The following is a 20,228-nucleotide window of genomic DNA, read 5'->3' on the forward strand; positions in this document are numbered from 1 at the left end:
GTCCCGGCGCCCTGATGCGCGATACGCGTGTTACAAGGACGTCTTCGTTTCGAAAATTCACCACGAGCTGTCATCCGCACGTCGTCCACTATCCTCTGCTCTTCTTTCTGTGCGCGTTACAGAAAGCTTGCATCTTTTCTAAATCTGTTCCTCCTTGTCAGAAGACAGGATAGATAGTTCGTTTTGCGTAACACGTATATATATATATATATGAGAAAGGGGGGTTGTTTTCTTTTAAACGGTATTATTATTGATATATCTTTTTCTTCTAATTTTTTGTTAATTTTTCAGAAAGAAGAAATTTTTGATCGAGTAAATTTATTTGTTGGAAAGATTTGTATTACGTAGAGTGGAGGGTTGTTTTTTGAAAATCTTCGATCCCTTCCTAATTTTTGATGAAAAGTCGAACAACGAAGATATAAAATGAGAGATTGACGGAAATTTTCATTTTGTAGTGTACGAAATTTGTTTCTTGCTAATTTTTCAGACTTTAGATTCATCTTATAAGAGAGATTGTTTACTAAAAATATAAAATATTAAGTAAAAGATTGATTGATGTTGATGTAACATTAGATGTATTATAAGGAATATCTAAGTATTTGAAATCCTAAATTTCAATATTTCTGTGTCAATGATACACAAAAGAACAAAATCAGTGAAAAATTAAAACTTGTCTAAGCGATAACTCGTGAAAAATTACTCGTATTTTATGATTCAATAATACTATTTTAAATTTTGATAAATGAACGAAAAATCAGAAACGAAGAATCAAATTTTTTCATCAAGATATTCCTTTGATCGCACAAAGACCGCTTCTTTCGAGCATCTAAAGCTATACAAGTAGAATAGTTGATCAAGAATCCGGTCTGAAATCGGAGACCAACTCAGATTCCGTTCTAAATGTATTTTCCAGCGAAAGCAATTACGACATTTATACGTCATCGGTGTCACGACGAAGCAACAGCTAATTGCCTCTTAATATTTCAACCGACGAAATAGAACAGTCCAGTCACCATTAACGGTGTTTGGAAATAATAAATGAAGGCTAGTTACGACGTTATAAACGTAAAATAGATCTTCTATAAATTTCCGTAACTTTTCAAAAAAAAAAAAGCAGAAATTTTATCTTCAATCCTTTCTCTGTTTTATACATTCAATTTAATTACATCGAAGAAAGGAAAGAAAAAAAAAAAAAAAGAAAGTGACAAAAAAATGTTAAGTATTTAACCTATTTGCATAGTGTTGGAAGAAGCTTCCACCTGTTGGTACGAGAAAAGCGTTTAAAATGTCTTTTAAAATAGCCATGCCCTATTTTTCAAGTTGCTTTCGTCTCTTTTTATCTCTTCATTGCACGACTTTCCATTATTTTCTTATTATCTCTCTCGTCCCTTACCTTTGATTTCATACTTTTTCTTCAATTTTTCCACTCTCGCATTCTTTCTGTATCTACCTCGATAAACATTTTCCCGATCCCAGTTTACGTATTCTATAAATTCTCTATCCTCCCTACTTTTATTACCTCGATCGCGATCTTCTCTTACGGAACTGTTTCTTTTTTTCTCTCGTTGTATTTATACACCCTCCCCACTGCTTTCACTTTCAATCCATAACCTCATTTCCTTACAAATTCCCCGCCTTCCCACTTTCTTCTTCCTTCATTCCTCAATCTTTCCCCTCTTTTTTTTTTAATTCCTTTTCTTTTTGTTTTCTCGTCGTTATTTACTTGCATACTTTTACTCGAAAATCGTGGATACTTGTGCAAATTTATAGCTAAAAAAAAATGAAATTTAAACTTAGGAGACTTATTTAATTTATGAACATTGCAATTGAATGCTCTAAATTTCTATACATTTCTTTCTCTTCAGATTCCCTATAATTCGTCGTCAACATCTACTTCTCTTATCTATTTTCATTCTACTCTTTTATACTCATTTCCGCATCTTTATGTATAAAAATATAATATTCATCTCTTTAATTCTATCCCATACAATTTTGCATCTCGATATCTCATAAATACAACTCTCACAAATAATAAACAAATGAATTAACATCCATTACTTATCTTTCTCCTCCCTATGTATGTTCTATATACACATTTCCCTCTTAATTTCCTATAATTAACAATTATCAAATATCTCATTATCTATTTACTCGCGTTCTCCGCAATTCCTCCATCGTTTCCTTCGACTTTCCCATTTACGACTTTCTTCCCCTCTATCCCGATTCCTCCCTCGCTCTATCTCTCTTTCTCACGTTTTTATTCCCCTACTATACTCCTCCCGCGAGACGCTTTGCTCTCGTACAGCCGCTACTCGGCTTATGACTATTTTTAACCGCGCGAGTCGCGCGGCAATCCACAACCCTGCGTTGCCACGCCATATTAGTACAGGCGACCGGCCCGGATCCCCACTATCCTCGGAATCGGCCGACACCTTACACCCTCTCTCTGCGTTCCGTGTAGGTGGATCACCGATATCGCCGCGATTCGATCCACCCTGTATCTTTTACATTATATCCCTATCTCCTTCCAACGAATTTTTTTTTTTTCTTACTTTTTAAGACTTGAATCGTGTCTCTCTCTCTCTCGTTATTTCGCGACGTACTATTTCTGAGTCGTCGATTTAATTCTTGTGTAATTTTTATTTTCGATAACGAAGATTTTGAACGTGAGTTGTATAGAAATAAATAATAGACGAGGTTTTTTTAATCCTAAAAAAAAAAATTAATTTTATTATTATACTATCTTTGACTAAGATTTATGATGATTGATGCATTATGCAGAATTATTTTATTGAATTCCTTCCTAGTTTCAGATAAATTATTTGTTGAGATAGAAGAACTATTCTCTTTAGAGGCAAAAATTAATTTTTAATATAAAGTTTGTATTATAATAATACAAATAGAAGAAGAAAACTGATATTATAATGCCTCATTTATTTTAATTAATTCAGAAATTCCTTCATAAACGTTTTATTTACAAGTTCCATCCTAATTTCAAAAATTTCTACTTATATTTAAAAGTATGAACAATGAACAACGACAAACTATTAATAAAATATTTAAGATATTGTAAATATGATTAAAAAATTGTTCCAAGAGTTCTAAAAATTTCTTTTAACGCATAATTTACAGGGCTGATAAGGAAAAATCAAAGTTCCAACAAGAGGTATATGAACTTCTTGCTCAGCTTGACAATGTCACCAAAGAAAAGCTATTGTCGATAAAGACTGTAGAAAAGCTCGAAGTACATGTAGCTGAACTTAACGTGAAAATTGAAGAATTGAACCGTACCATCATCGATATCACCAATGTTAAAACCAGGATCTCACAGGAAAATATTGAATTGACGAAAGAAGTGCAAGATTTGAAGGTAAATAATCACAAATTTTTCCTAACTATTTCATACACGACATAAATACGTCATTTTTTGTATTGACAAAGAAGAAAGAAGATTCCTAATATTTTGGAAGATATTTAAACACTAACATAAATTACAAAACAATCTAAAAACCAATAATATTTACATATAATATGATTAAAAACACAATAGATAAATACTTCCTATGATGTATCTACGTTAATTTCAAGAAAAATTAAGGAATCAGAGAATTTAAAAAGCAATATGATCCACAAATAATCCTCTGACAATTTATTCCATCATGAATTTTATAGGTTAACATCGAGAACGCTGTTTACCTGAAAACTCAGATCGCAGGTCAACTCGACGATGCTCGTCGTCGTCTCGAGGATGAAGAACGTCGTCGTTCATTGGTCGAGGCCTCTTTACATCAAGTATATATTCTTTTCATTCCACGTATTATTGGAAAAATAACATATGCAATAATTCAAACGATCGTCAACAGGTTGAATCTGAATTGGAATCTGTTCGTATTCAATTGGAAGAAGAATCTGAGGCACGTTTGGACATTGAACGTCAATTGGTCAAAGCCAATGGTGAAGTGCAAGTTTGGAGATCTAAATATGAAACCGAAGCTAATGCTCGTGCCGAAGAGGTAATTGAAAAATAAGAAAAATATTAAATCTATGAAACTAAACTAATCAATTATTATTATATATTAAATTACTATATCAAAATAGAATTTAATTGCTCGAAACAAGCAATAAAGAGTACACGCTGTTTATCAAATTAACAATACATAAAGACGACAATATGGAACTTTGATTAAGATTTGATTAAGAAACGTGGATTGAATTCTACAGGTAGAGGAGTTGCGTCGCAAGTACAGTGCTCGCATTCAAGAACAGGAAGAGCAGATTGAAACTCTGCTCGTGAAGATCAACAATCTCGAGAAGCAGAAATCTCGTCTCCAATCTGAAGTAGAAGTGTTGATCATCGATTTGGAAAAGGTATAATTTCCACTGATTATAATTACTGCGTGTACTAATTTCTTATAAAATTATTTAACGAACACTGCCAAAAATAGTAATTTTTGAAGAAAACTTGAGACAAATATATTAGATTATGCAAATCTTTTCTTAAAATAAATTTTGATTAACAATTTTCTTATGGCAACTATGGAATATATACAGTAATCGACCTGGTAAGAGTTCAGAGTTTATAATATGAATGAGCCACGATGTATTCCAATTTTAATCTTTAATTTTCACTTATTTAATTCTTAAGGCAAATGGAACAGCTCGCGAACTGCAGAAACGCGTGGAACAATTAGAGAAGATCAATGTCGAACTCAAAGCTCGTTTGGACGAAAGCATGGCAATGTATGAACAAAGCCAACGTGATCTTCGCAACAAACAACAGGAACTTCAGCGTTGCAACGCTGAACTCGACAAAACTCGCGAGTTGAAAGATCAACTGGCTCGTGAGAACAAGAAATTGGGAGGTAAGCGATTTAATAAGAGATAATTATAAATAATCGATTATAAATCGTTACTAATCGTTAACTCGTTATTCGTTTTTCCAAAATTGAATAAAATGAACGAGATTATAGAAACAGTTTTATAGTGATTGTTGTACGATTTTTCCAGATGACTTGAACGATGCCAAAAATCAATTATCCGACATGAATCGCAGACTGCACGAATTGGAACTTGAACTCCGCCGATTGGAGAACGAACGCGAAGAACTTGCTGCTGCCTATAAAGAAGCCGAAGCAGTAAGTGAAATTATATTCATCCTAATATTTTTATATCCCTAATCTCTAATTCTATCTTGAATTTATTGAATTTGTGTGTAAAATTTGTATGAATCTAATCTTATAATTATTAAAAATAATTTCGTAATCGAACAAGAAGGAAGTAAATTTCCAAATTTCTCAAAATATACACTACTCCTAAGATCTTCAAATTTATTTCAAATATGTCCAAACCTGTCATACTAGTACAACGACATTTTCAAATTAATTATTACCAAGAACTATATGTATAAATAAATAAAATAAATTAAATCGATTACAGGGACGTAAAATTGAAGAACAACGCTCGCAGAGATTGTCTGCCGAATTGACTCAACTTCGTCACGATTACGAACGTCGTCTGACTGAGAAAGATGAAGAAATCGAGATCATTCGGTAAGTACAATTGAATTGTTTGCGTTATGCTTACTCTTATTTTATTTAATTAATATTATCGTAATTTCTAATGCAATAATTTCTAATTTCCTAATATTAAAAAACCTAATTCTCTATTATTACGAAGCACGGTGAAAATAGTTTCCAGGTGATACATTTAACAATACAATGATCTTTATTCTAAATTTAACCGAGATTTATAAAAATATCCATAATCAATCAATTATTACAAAGCTTATTTTCAATTTCTACTTTTCTTTCGCATATTTATATCGATAATGGACGATACCTCTTTTCTTTTCTATTGCTTTTTCCGAGAAACAATTTGGCTTAGGCGAAGCCAAAACTTGAGTGAACAGACATCTAGAATGTGTGCTATTTCTATTCAACGAATATGGCTATTTGTACAAAGCTATTTCTATTCGATGAAATCGAATATTCCCTCAAGTCACATAAATCAAACACTTTTGACAAAGTATTTCTATTCGCAGTTTTACTATTAGTATTTAACATCTTGTAAAAATTTAATATCACGAAATTGAAATTAATGAACTCCGTGAAAAAAAAATCCAGGATATATAAAGAACAATATAAAATTCAAATTCCTATAAAACTAAACTTATATAAACTAAACTTTCTACAAACTATGAACATCCTATTATTTATTTTATTCTAAAAATCACGATCTATTAACATTTACAAACAATAATTCATATTGAAATTACGTAAGTATTATAAAAAAAATTTATAATTTAACATTCCACATTCAAAACGATTGCAATTGCAAAGAAAAAAATCTATAAAAGAGAGTACGAATTTTTTTAAAATTTATTACTGATGAAATCAATTTTATTTCCGGTACAATCATCGCGTGATGACGTCTAGCTATTAATAAAGATGGTTAATTTTATCATTGATTGGTCATATCGATTAATCACCCAAAGTATCTCAGTGTCTCATCGGTCGAACGTTCAAGGGAATGTCCTGTGATCTATATATTCATTTATACGGAAGTGTAAATAAAAAATCACGGATTACACGTGTGATCGAACGCGAATACTTTTATTTTTCTTGGCTTAAGTCTCTTTGAGACTTATATTTTATATCAAATGATTCTTCCTTTTACTATGAACGAAACTCACATGCAACAAAGAAAGAAATAATATTTTTCTTATTGAAAAACAAAATAATATTTACAAAAAAATAATTATATTTTTGAAAATATGAAAATACGAAATTATTAAAAATAACAAAATATTGTAACGAAGAAAGAAATATTAAAATCTATTTAAAAATACTACGAGAAATAAGACAGAAAAATGACATATCCTTTTACTTTTATTTGTAAAATAATTTGCAAAAAATGCAATAAATATTGAATTAGATAAATTTTATCATCTAATTATTCTACAAAATATTTCTTTAAAAATTGAAAAGATTATTTGTAAGAATTTCAATCGATTAAAAAGATTACTGATAGAACTTTTAATTATAAAATAATGATCTATCTATCCATCTATCTAACCATCTATCTATATTATTGAATAAATACAAATAGAAAAAATATTTAAAGAAATAGTATCATTATTACTGCACACTCAATGCTCGAACTTTTAATCGAAAAGAATACCAAACTGCTTCCATACGAAAACCAACATTCAACGAAATATGAAACGAAATCTTGAACAATGTCGTCACGTTTTGGGTCAATAATTGAGCTGAATATCGACGATGCACAAACAGTGCGCAATCCGACTATTAATAAACACCGTTCAACACCGATCAGTCACGATCTAATTATTAGTCGAGAGGTGCTGATTGGCCGTTCCCAATGTAGCAATCATAAGAAAAAGCTACAAAAGATAGCATCGCGTTTGACCGGCCCAATTTTTCTTAACCGTTTCGTTGCAAGTTGTCACCTCACCGATTTTCTACGACTATGAAAGACACGTGAGTAAAATATCTGCGAATTTCCCACAACGAGGAAATCCTATACCTAACACCCTTAGCACCAAGTACAACGTGCAATCCTTTTTATTCAAGGTAGATGTTGGATGAAACATTAACAATACCCACACAAAAAATTCATATCCCTCAAAGTAAACATTTCGAAGAAGTTTAGAAGGAATTTATCGATGGTTAATATTTCCTAAAGAAGATCCATATTTCTATTATCATAAGACAAGACTGAGAAAAAGAAAAATCGAAATACGTTATTATACGAAAAACTATTTCATTCGTAAAAAAAAAGAGCCAGAAAAATTTCAGTGCAGAGAGAAATACATCTCTGCCAACCAAGAATTCTCGCAAGGAAATCTACTTGAAAAAAAAATAATAATAAAAAAAAAACCGACGAATCTAAAGAAAAATAAGAAGGAAAAATGGCAAGCTACATGCCCCCGTTGCACGTTCCCTTGGAGACAAAATGGAAGCATTGGCCCACTTATATCTACGATAAAAACTACGGTTATGGGATCAATTACTATCAACCGATGCTGGATTACATAGATCGCGAAGGTCGGCCCTCGTCTTTGCCAAGATATCGCACGAGATCGGAACCGCCGGAATTACCATGGTCGGATGGAAGGCTTTTATGGGAGGACAAACCCGTGGAACCGTATTCGAGACACGAACTGATCAAGCGGGCGATCGACGCGGAGGACGAGGCCAGGGATCATCTAACCCATTTCAAGGTACGAATAGAGGAGATAGGAGAGCGAAAGTCGGGGCAGAGTCGAGAGCGTGGAAAAGCGGTTAGACGCCTCCACGACTGCTTGACCTTTTCCTCCGCTAAATTTGGCGCCACGAAAGGGGCTGTTCCAATATGGACGCTCTTTGTACGAAAACGGATGCCTCGCGAGGCGGTTGTCGGCTTTTGGACGGATCTTTGTCGGTCGAATGTACGAACGAATTCGAGAGGAAAGTCATAATCGCTCTGAGAATCGATCTTATTACTTTGATAATTTTGAAATATATCTCAAAATATGTTTATCATTATAACATATTGATATAATATCATTATGATACATCTATCATTTTGACGCGTTGAAGATGAAGGAAATTGAATTATATCTATAAATATTGATATTGCAAAATATCCATAAAATTTCTAGTTAATTTATATGTAATAAATTTCTTTAGTTTGAAATCGATAAAATGAAATTTAAAGATCGAAAAGTTTTGATTAAATTTTGTTTTCTTGATATTTTCTAAAAGGATGTTAGACAATGCTAAAAGATTTAAAAGAAGATAAATGACAATGAAAGTTAATTTCGCATATTGAAATATCGATAAGTGTTGCAAATTTAAATTAGTTTTATCTTATTATGAAATTTGTTAACATCCTTAACATCCAACGATTAAAAAATTAATATTTTTAAAATGTTAAATAATATTTATTTCAGAATTTAAATTCATAAAGTTATTTTATTGTTTTATTTATCGAATCTGAAGTTAAAAATATAAAATCAATTTTTGCCTAATATTTTTACTTAAAAAAATATATATAATTTGTCTTTGATATAAAATATTAGTTTCACAAATGATACTACTTTCTTTAAATTTAAAACATTAGAATTTTTGCCATAGGAACTTTATAAAAGGCAAATAGAAAATATAGATAAATATTCTGATTAATTATAGACAGCCTATTTTTCATCTAATAAAAAATTATCCAATTAAAAAATTATATATTATTAATGAAATGATTTTATAAAAAGAAATATAGGCATAATGATATAATTAAAAAAAAATGTATTGAAATTCATTTGACGAATATAAAAATTATATTTGATAATTATAAATTTTATGGATATTTTGCAATATGAATATTTGTAGATATAATTTAATTTCCTCAATATGTCTTCGAAATGTTAAAATAAGAACGAAAATATATTGTAATAATATATCATTATTACAATATTTTCAAAATTATATATAATCACAAGTTGACAATTGGCACTATCTTGTGGACTAAATAAAATTATTGTTTTTCTGCCATTAATTCTAAACACACGAGTCAATACTAAAATTCTTTTTCTTTTATAATCGATTTCTTCAACAATATATCTATTTTTCAATTTAAAAATAATAATATCATTAAAAATAGATAAAACTCTAAGGAATATAATTTACTATATTCTATATATATATATGTCGAAACAAGCTTCCTCGTTGCTATTTTAAATTCTTATTGTTAATATCCAAAAATAAGTTACTCATACTTATATTCAAACAATATCTATTACTTTTACTCAACACGAAAATATAATCTCTCATAAAATGAATCCAAAAAACGATCGAAAATTTTGAAAGATAGGCAGAGAGATAAAATTCTTCCCGTATTAAAAAATATTTCGAAATTTCGTGAATCGATCAGAGCCGATCATAAACTTTCCAATACGCGTTCTATAATCCGCTCCAATAACCCGTGACGCTCAACGATCGCCCCACTGTCACCGAAATCTTAATTTAACACGGCAGCCATTGGCAGTGAGTCTCCGGCGTAAAATGAAATCGGTTGCGTTTTAGAAAGCGGGAATTCCTAAATCTCGTTGTTATTAATACCGTCCAACAGCCCGAAAATCCTGAATAGATTCAAAATCGGCGCGGAAGGAAACAAAAATATCCCCCGGAAGCGGTCATCTGGCACCCCTTTTCCCCCCTCCTTCCCCGGTCCCCTCGAATCGTTCCTCGTCGGCTAGAATGGAAGTAACAGAGACAAATCGGGACGCAACTCACGAGGGTGCCAAGTCTCACAAGGCGCCGTACAACGAAAAATCCATCTCACGTCCCGTGTGTCCCGGGGCTGGTATAATCTAGCAGTCGACTCGGATTGGCAGTCGTTCTCGAGTCTCTAGAGAGAGTCGATCGGGAGTGTGCATCGGTCACTTTCGAATTCTGGACCGCTGCGGCTAAGTTTAGGCCGAGGCGAGCAGCCTTCGAACGATCTCAAAGGGAAGGGTCGCGTTCGCGAGAATTCCGTGTCGCTTTCGCTCTCCATCTCCACAAATTCGCCTTCACAAATTCCATCTCCAAGGAGTGTCTCCAAATTGGCGGAGGGATTGACTCGTCACTTTCGCCTTCCCAAAGATAGCGAATCGGTCGGACTTCAGCTTGGCGAAAACGGCGCAAGCCAGCCACGTGACCAGAGAGGTGTTTCCGCGGAAATTGGAGGAGATCAAGTTGAAACCGTTACCTCCGCTCGTCGAGAGTGCGCGGGCCAAGGCTAGGGCTAGACAACTGCAGCGCGAAATGGCGGACATCGATTTCCAATCCCTGAGGGACGCTCGAACCCTGTCCGAGGTGGAGAACGCTTTGGAGTTCGGGAAGAGTCTTCGAGGAAAATCGGCGCGGGCGATCGGATTCCATTTGACGGCCGAGGCTTACAAGAATTTGAACAGGAGCAAGGAGTTGGCCGATATCAGAAAATATCAGAAGGAGTGTGCCTCCTCGAGTTATTGCTGGGACACCAGGGAACATTTGAGGCACATAGAGGAGAGGACGAGGAATCTACTCGACGAGGACAGGCTCGCCGAACCGTTGGACAGCCTGAGCAGGGAGCTGAAAGGATACGAGGAGAAGTCGAGCAGCTACTTCCTGGACAAGAGGTATCGGCACCCGACCAGACCGAGACGATTGTACGGATGCCTGGGAATCAGGCCCGCTTAAAAGGATGGAAATAATCTAGTAGATTAGATACCTAGCCGTGTGGGTAAGAGAGTAATGTGACACGGACCAATGGAAAGAATAAACGATAAATATGAGAGAATCAATTGGACTGTTTGATCCTCGGGAGCTTGTAGATTAGACGAGAAATTCCTACGAGTAGTGTAACTAGTTCGAGAAGAAAGTCTCTAGATTAGATTCTTTAGAATTTTTTTTTTTTTCCGATTCGTTGTCTTTTTCATATAGAATTTTAGATAAAATTTTGCCTAGAATATCTGCAAATTTTCATTTCTTTCTTTTTGCGTCAAATTTTATGATTTTCATTTCTTTCAAGTTTGCCAATTTTTAAATTTTATTTAGAATAGTTGAAAAATTCGTACTCTAAATTATAGACTACTGAAATCATCATTTTTCTCCAAGCATCGAATGAGAAACTTCGAGATATATATGTATATATATATATATAATTTTCCTTGTTACGTAAATATACTTTCCACTTGTGATAATACAAATGTTTATGCCATCCGTTGCCAAACTAACCATGCATCGAAACATCCAAAAGCTAATCCTGTATCGAAATAGGCAAAGCACGAAAAATACCTCGGTAATCTAACACTCGTTTCATTACTAAATACGTTACTGGTAAAATGTCAAATATCTCTAAAAACGTGTTAACCTTGAATGCTCAACGGCGAGAGGATCGCTCCTCGCAAGACAAATAATACCAACGAGCAAAAGGTGTGGTATCTTTCGACGATTTGGAAAATCTTGGTGTTTGTCACCTGGAAACAATAATACACCGTTGTGAAACCTTTTAAAAAAAACGATTGAACCGGGTGTTTTCATCATAACGACGGTATGTTTATACGAAATGAAATAAATTAGCAAACAGACAAGTATCGAGATCGAGCAGCTGAACGCACGCGTGGTCGAGGCGGAGACGAAATTGAAGACCGAGGTGCAGCGCGTGAAGAAGAAGTTACAGATCCAGATCACCGAATTGGAACTGTCTCTGGACGTTGCGAACAAGAACAACATCGATTTGCAGAAGACTATCAAGAAGCAATCGCTCACTTTGACCGTAAGTTGATTACGTATTTCCATTATTCCATCGACCATCTCACGGATACGAAATAAAATTAGAAAATAACTAACATTTTTTGCTCTTCTATACCTGCTACATTGCTATACATTACTGCTATATTAAGAATCGATATCGTATTAAGACTAATGACTAACTGCCTTCTGCGATCTAAGCTTATTTCTATAAGTAGATAAAAGTTTCATCAGGCTAATAAAACTATTCTAACTATAAGATATATTCGAATAAAATAGAATAAGATCGAAAATATTCGAGTATTCGATTTGAAAGAGGACGCGTTCTCCATAATTTATAATACTTTTTAAAAATTATTAAACGAATTTCAATAAAAATATACTTTCTAGCATTCTTTTTGCCTAAGAAAAAAAAAATTATCGAAATTTTACGTATCTCTATCTCTTCATCCTTTCTAATAAGAAAATATCGAAATTTTACACGAATCGATACGATTAATCACTTTCTAATTAATTTCAATGATTATTTGCCAAGCTAAACGTTCAAGCGCCATTTTCTTCGCGTACGATCGATGCAATTGATATATATATTTTTAATTAAATATTTTTGAATATATGTGACACTTTTGAAGTTCTGCCAAAATGATTGATTTCTGATTCGTCACATAGATGTATCACCCACCTGTGAATAATGACACCCTATTGAAAACTTGCGAGTCATCCAAATATGGGTGACAGGTGGCAGTCGGAAAAGATTGACAGTTTGGCAAGGAATTATGAATTTAAAACATTGTTTTGTAGGAACTCCAAGCCCACTACGATGAAGTTCAACGCCAACTACAGGTTACTCTGGACCAATTGGGTATCAGTCAACGACGTTTGCAATCATTGACAGCCGAGCTCGAGGAAGTGCGCGGCAATTACGATTCTGTAAGTTTAATTTATTAGAAAAATTTAACATTTCACGTGGTATTTTGAAAATTTCCTAATATGAAAAGTATTACGAGTGATCTCATATCATATTTCGTTATTATGTTTCATTCTGAATATAATGGAATATTATACTAAATCATAACATCATCACTTTCGCTATGAATTTATAGATCACTACAAATTATTTTAATCTCTTTTTGCATCGTTAAATTCAAATTGTTTTTCTTCTAATTTCTGTTCTAATTCTAATTCTAATTCTTCTAAATTGTTCTCTTCTAATTTCATATTTTTTAACACAATCTAACTTTTCTATCGTTTTCTCAATTATTTTTGTTATTTCTTTGTCATATTGACAAAGAACATTATCTCTTTAAACTAAATAGTGTAGGAAAGTAAATTAACATTGAATAAACAAAAGAACGAAACAACAGACTTTTACATCGTTTAAGCTTCAATGGCCAATTGATTTCAGACTGGCTATAAATACTCTGAACGATCGCGTTGAAACTTTAAATATTCTAATCAATGGCACAAAATTTTCCAATTTTTCATTGACTTTTCGTTATTATTTTATTTTTAAATCCTGTAGTCGGCATTGGAAATTAGGAAAAAAATTTTAAATTATTCTAAATCGACCTATTAATCTTTTCCAATAATTAAATTCTAAGCTTTCCTAATTCGCGATGTGAAGACAATTCACCAACTATATTTTTTGCAAAAATATTTTTCTAATTTCAATAAGACATAAAATTCTCAAATTAACATCATGAAAAAAAAAACAATCTAACGCCAGATGCAGATCAATGATGCAATCGTTAGGATGCCGAACGATTCGACAGATTTACATTTCTAATGATGCAACGCACATAGCGTGCGACCTCGCTGTCATAAATATAAAATTATCGAATTGCGCTACGTCTCACATTAGAATATGAGACGTAATTACAACACATACGAATCTAAAATTAAAGTTACATCAATGACAAATCGATCGAATTTTATCTTATTATTTATGTTCTCATCCATAATCTTCGCGCACCCTATCTTATTATATCCAAAAGAGTAATTCCTGCAACAATATCGTTTCTTTCAATTAAGGAAGAACCTATCTATTTATTCTTTCAACTTAAATCCTAACAATTTTTCATTTTTCAAGACACATTGAAATATTGAAGTTCCACATATCTTTTATTCGTTAAATAAAAAACTCTATTTCAAACAGCCGTTACTAATCCTATTAACAATTTCTCACGTTACGATAAACAATATAATTACAAGACAATTTTTATTAAAGGCCCTACGTGCAAAGAGAACCGTCGAGCAACAATACGAGGAATCGGTTAGCCGTATCAACGAGCTAACCACTATAAACGCGAATATCGTCACATCAAAAGCGAAACTTGAACAAGAGCTATCTACTCTGGCTGGCGATTACGAGGAAGTGACTAAGGAGCTGAGAGTGAGCGACGAGAGATACCAACGGGTACAAACTGAACTGAAACATACCGTTGAGATTTTGCACGAGGAACAAGAGCGTATCGTAAAGATCGAGGCCATTAAGAAATCCCTCGAAATCGAAGTGAAAAACCTATCCGTGAGATTGGAGGAAGTCGAAGCAAACGCTATCGTTGGTGGTAAGCGTATCATCAGCAAACTCGAGGCTAGGGTGAGTGAGTCAACTTCTTTTTCATTTTTATTATTATAATATCATATCACGTTATCAAATCCATTACTATTTCCATTAGATTTAATCAGAAAATGTAAGAATCTAGATATAAGCTAATGACAATAAAAGAGGGAAGTTTTATGAATAAAAATTCATAGAACGAAGAATGAAATATTTCGCAACCGATATTCAATTTTTCATCGTATAAATTCTTAATATTTCTCGAAGAAATTATAACCAAACGATACGACGCTCTCTCAGATTTTTTTCATTTCATTCGAAATTATCATCACTATCGACACGTTATAACTATTCGTTTCCATGCATGAAATTTAACGCTCTTCGACATTTTTCTCACAGATTCGCGACTTGTATTTCGCAACCTTGCCCATACGGGGGTGCGAAGCTTCCGTTTCTGGGTTACCACCGCGTGGCCCTGTTGTCCATCCGAGTCCAAGGCGCTCCCAAGGGATGCAGATGACAGGCCCGTACCCCTACGCGATGACCGAGAGCACTCAACCCCTCCTGAATTCACCCTGCGATACTGCTTGTTAGTGCCAAGTGTCAAGTAGGGAACAGAACAGTAGAATATTACACTTTTGTTTTGTTTTCTTTGTTTTTTTTTTTTTTTTCTTTATTTATAATCATTAGCATTACAGCGCCGCCATACGGGGAGGGATTCATAGGCTGACTAGATATAGAATCGATGCTGCAACCCCTTTGGGATACCTGTTTCTGAGAAATAATTATTTCAGCATCAAGGGGTCTATATCTGGTAGTTGCGTTGATATAGTCTCTGGAAAGATTATGGGTTAAAGGTTGAAAATTCTAATTATTGCAGATTTATGTAGACACGAGTAGAGAGGATCTTCGAGGTTACCTCTCGTCGGTCGATGCTGCTGGAATATGGAATTAATTCAGAAATATGGACGTATTTAGAGAAATAAGGAAATAAGTTGATGTATAGATCGTGGATAATCGTGGCTCCATTACGGGTTGAATATAAATAACAGTGCATACATCTGTTAGAGTTAATATCGAAAGTTTATCGTAACAACTTAAGGATAATTTGAATGGAAAATTTATTGCATGGAAAAAGATTTTATTTGTTGTATTGCGGTTTCGTAATTTTTCACGAAGTTTTATTATTATTCTTTTGAAAAATGTTCATGATGTCAGGAACAGGCTCGTTATTCGAAAGCGGTGAAAAGCGATCTTGAAGTTGAATCGATCTCTTTGACCTAATATATTGTAGTTTTATTAATTTCGATATTTAAACGAAATATGAGAAAGAAAGAGAAAAAGAAAGAAAAGAAAGCGTCGAAAATATATTGAGTTTTTATTTTTTTAACATAAGAAACAACTAATATATAAATAATATATATTTATATATTTAAATAAAATTGAATGACAATACGAAGTAAATATTATCGTTAAAAAAAAACGATTTGAAATATTAAAAATATAGAATATAAATTTATGGGAAAAAATACGATAAAGATATCTCGCAAACAATAATTAATTTATAGAAAGAATTATTAAAATAATTGTTAAAAATAGTAAATTGTTCATTGGTAAATATTCAAAAAATTACGATATATAAGAAGAAAAAAAATTGATTGCCTCCTGTGAGGATTGAACTCACGACCCCTGGTTTACGAGACCAGTGCTCTACCACTGAGCTAAAGAGGCGCTCTTGATATCCTTAATGCTTAAATTGATGGTAATGTTAAATTTTGATATTTCCGTTATAAAATTGATATGTATATATATGTAATTTATTATTTTCACTATCTTGGATAATATATATCTTACGAAGATATAATATATCATAAATATAATTTATCATTTTCATTATTTCTTCGTAATTTCAAGGGTCGTGAGTCGTACAAAATGTCAAACATTATAGAAAATATTCATTAAAATATCATTAGTCATTAGATATTAATAAAAATATTAATAAATTGATGATTATAATAAATAGTAAAATAAATTTCTAAATGATCAATTAGTTGTATTGCCTAGAATTTAAAGTATAGTTTGATTATGAATATATTCTTAGAATTATAGATGCAATTTAAGATTAAAAAACTGTAACAATACAATGTACATATATATATACATATATATATACACATATATATATCTTCTCGAAGAAGTCACTGCCTGCATATAACTATAATAGAAACAACTGTCACAATATTATTAAACATGGCATTTGCAGAAAAGATTATTAATTAATATTTTGAACGAAACTTACTTGGTTTCATCGAGGAAGACAGCTTCGAGTACACGTGCCGCGTAGTGTAAATTTCGTTGAAGTAATTCTGCTGATATTTCGCCATGTTGAAGCTGCCTCAGTAAACATCTCAATCTGGAACAAATATTTCGTATTTGTTTTATCACAAAAGTTAAAAATTACGATTAATAATATTAAAAAAATATATTATATTTTTATCGCATTTCTATGGCATGATATGATCATTAAGAAGATATTAATTTTAATTTTATTTCCAATGATATGATCTCACTTAAAATCAATAATTATCAATTGATGTTTCAATTATCAAACAGAATGTTTCGAATAATATTAATACAAAGAAAAATATAATTTTCGTGAAAATGCCATACCTGAGAGCAGCTTTGTCGCAAGCGTCGGGGGTGTCAACGGCAGGAAGCGAGTCTGTCGTTAGATCGACATTATCAAGGATCTCGTCGAGATCCACGGATTGACTTGACGAAAGAGTGTCAGGACTGTGCGGGGGCGGAGAACTTTCGAAACTTCCGCCAATGCTCTTATTCTTGCCAGAACTCCGGCGTACTATCGTTAATGTACCTTGTTCTGAAACACAAGAAACTCGAATGTATTAAATAGTGTACCGTTTAATCCAGAATTTATAATATATTACAAAATTTTACGCCTCATATTTTAACGAGGATCGCCATTATTAAATTATCTAGATTTCAAAAAGCTAGATTCGTACAATATTTAACATTGGAATTTTGTATTATCAAATACAAAATTGAGATTGCTATAAAATTTACAAAAAAAAAAGAAAAAAAAATTGATAAAATTCTATATGTATAATATACAGATTGAAACTTTCTATATTCATCGTGAGTATAAATGAGCTGGAAATGTGCATTATTTAATCACTTTAATGTATATGCATAACTCTATAAGGCGTGTAATTGCACGAGGATCGTAATAATGTACAACAATTGCGTTATCAAGTCACTTACTCGATAGCTGGCCATTTCGACCTGGCGAGGAAGGATTGTGCAATCGAGACGATGTTGTACCAGTGCAGCTCGTAGTTGCATTAACGTTCGGAGATGCACCAGGTGAGGACACTGCAATATCGTCTCTTGTGGCTCTTCGATCCGGCGGAGATGCAACTGCAATTCAATAAACATGTAAATTATTATTAATGCAATATTATTACATATATGATTCTTTAAATTATTATATCCTCAATATATTTTAACAATATATTTATTCCTCTTTAATCTTGTTTAATAATATTGCATATCGATTACATTTGTATAAATAATTCAAAGAAAAGGAAAATGGTATTATTATACGTATTATTTTATCGGTTGATAAATGATAATAAATCATAATTTGCAAATAAAAACAGGGAATCTGTAATTTAAAAATAAGAAATTACGATTATAATAATATATATATCTCGTGTTATTTCCAAATTCATTATTTTTAAAGATTGACAAAATGGAATATTTAATAGGAGAAAAAAAGATTTAGAAACGAATATATTTAGAAAACTTAATAATTTAAAAATCAAACAATGCTATTTGTATCTTTTGAAACGATTAGCAGGATAGATAAAAATAAAAAAAAAATGTTTCATATACAACATACTATAAAAGTTTTGAGAGAATTATTTTCATAGTAAGTGAATAATGATTAATTAGATTTAAGCATAATTCAAAGGATTTCTTGAATAGAGGCAAAAGGTCATGATAATCACTCTAATTGATTGACCAAACAACCGATGAGAAAACAACAGGTCGCATAGTGGAAGGTTGGTGAAAGAGGTATCGATTCGTGCTTGATGTCTATGGATTACAAATTAGGCTTGCAGTTCAATCAATTGTGCTCAAATTACAATGCTATCGCATTGCATCTACTAGTTATTAGGAAATTATGGGTAAATTTCTAACTGGCAATGGTTGAAATATATATATTATGAAATTAATTACACAATTCTTGAAAATTTAATATATATTTATATTTGTGAAAAATAAACATTCTCAATTTTTTTGAGAATAATTTTTTATACATTTATTATATTTGATTTCATTTTTTATTTTCTGAGAAATTCTTTAGAAAAATATTCTCATTATATTTTCAGAATTTCATTACGTGACATTATATCTGAAGGTTGGTAAGGTTACTGATATTAAAATTATCTTAAAAATCTAACATACTGTTATCATGCAAATACGATTTTTTTTTCATGATACATTTGCAAGTCTTTCACGAATAATAGACATAATTTTTTAACTTGAATTATACAATACGATAAAAGAAAAAAGTTTTCATCCATTGTGCCGTAATAAATTAAGAATTCCATTATTTTTAAAACTAGGAAAAAATTGCCATACCACAAAATGAGATCACGCTATTACTTTCCGCAATTAGTAAATGAAATTTAAACACTATTTATAAAACGTATAGCAAATAAATAGTTCAAGTTTTTGATATTCAAATGCGGCTTACCTGGATTGGATATCTAATTAGTCTAAGTGTTATTTTTTTATATCACACAGTCCATTATCATTCATTTCGTTTTAAATTAATTATAATTATTCTCGTGAACTCATTTTGTTTCAAACTAATTTTTTTTATCTTCACTAATCATTTAATAAAGTTTGTAAAGATATCTAAAACTTTTAAAACGAATTGAAAAACTTAAAAGAAACTAAAAATAAGTGCACTGAAAATATTTCAAGTTACTTTCTTTTAAACATACAACAAAAAAGAAAGAAAAAAGAAAAGTTTGAAAGTTTCAAACAAATATATTATGATTTCTATGTAGAAGATTAAGAAAATTTTTATTTTAAAATAATTATATTTTAGTGATAATTTTATTTTTGTCCTATTTATATTTTAACAAATTTGATTTTGTTAGAATATACTACAAGACTTTGTTTGTCTTATTTAAAATATTTTATTATTATTTTTTGGTAGAAATTTTACAATTATTAATATAATTTTACATGTTGGAGTTAAAAATATTTCGTTTGAGAGTTCTTCTAAATAGTAATCCCTTTGAAGCGACCTTTAAATTTAAACTAACCAGAAATCGATAATCTTTAATATGGTGTATCTT

The 20,228-nt window shown here is 31.8% G+C and overlaps 3 protein-coding genes and 1 non-coding gene across 5 annotated transcripts in view; 2 read left to right on the top strand and 2 right to left on the bottom strand.

Moving 5' to 3' along the window:
- LOC409787 (paramyosin, long form) overlaps nt 1–20,228 on the top strand; it is a 106,585-nt gene that overhangs the window by 5,884 nt on the left and 80,473 nt on the right. The window contains 11 exon segments of the mRNA XM_026441416.1: nt 3,133–3,370; nt 3,673–3,792; nt 3,864–4,013; nt 4,222–4,368; nt 4,646–4,862; nt 5,008–5,135; nt 5,437–5,549; nt 12,102–12,297; nt 13,074–13,202; nt 14,500–14,871; nt 15,232–15,242. Of these exon segments, the coding sequence (XP_026297201.1) occupies nt 3,133–3,370; nt 3,673–3,792; nt 3,864–4,013; nt 4,222–4,368; nt 4,646–4,862; nt 5,008–5,135; nt 5,437–5,549; nt 12,102–12,297; nt 13,074–13,202; nt 14,500–14,871; nt 15,232–15,242 (1,821 nt within the window).
- Nucleotides 7,343–11,323, top strand: LOC102653609 (paramyosin, short form-like). Its single transcript, XM_016912801.2, has 3 exons — nt 7,343–7,499; nt 7,597–8,242; nt 10,641–11,323. The coding sequence occupies exons 2-3, from the start codon at nt 7,931–7,933 to the stop codon at nt 11,217–11,219; spliced, it is 891 nt and encodes a 296-aa protein (XP_016768290.1). The 5' UTR covers nt 7,343–7,499; nt 7,597–7,930; the 3' UTR covers nt 11,220–11,323.
- Nucleotides 15,276–20,228, bottom strand: part of LOC724389 (calcium/calmodulin-dependent 3',5'-cyclic nucleotide phosphodiesterase 1C) — a 154,479-nt gene continuing 149,526 nt past the window's right edge. The window contains exons 2-5 of one of the 2 annotated variants that reach the window (XM_026441421.1): nt 18,115–18,270; nt 17,503–17,713; nt 17,132–17,245; nt 15,276–15,415 (exon numbers count right to left, since the gene is read on the bottom strand). In XM_026441421.1, the coding sequence (XP_026297206.1) occupies nt 15,403–15,415; nt 17,132–17,245; nt 17,503–17,713; nt 18,115–18,270 (494 nt within the window). In that variant the 3' untranslated portion in view covers nt 15,276–15,402. Of the gene's footprint in view, nt 15,416–16,393; nt 17,048–17,131; nt 17,246–17,502; nt 17,714–18,114; nt 18,271–20,228 lie in introns of those variants that run through there. The other variant, XM_026441420.1, reaches the window with a different exon arrangement.
- On the bottom strand, nt 16,492–16,563 carry TRNAT-CGU. Its single transcript has one exon. It is a non-coding gene; the product is annotated as a tRNA-Thr (tRNA).

Source organism: Apis mellifera, linkage group LG6 (genome assembly GCF_003254395.2).
Source record: "Apis mellifera strain DH4 linkage group LG6, Amel_HAv3.1, whole genome shotgun sequence".
In the NCBI taxonomy this organism is placed as follows: Eukaryota; Metazoa; Arthropoda; class Insecta; order Hymenoptera; family Apidae; genus Apis; species Apis mellifera.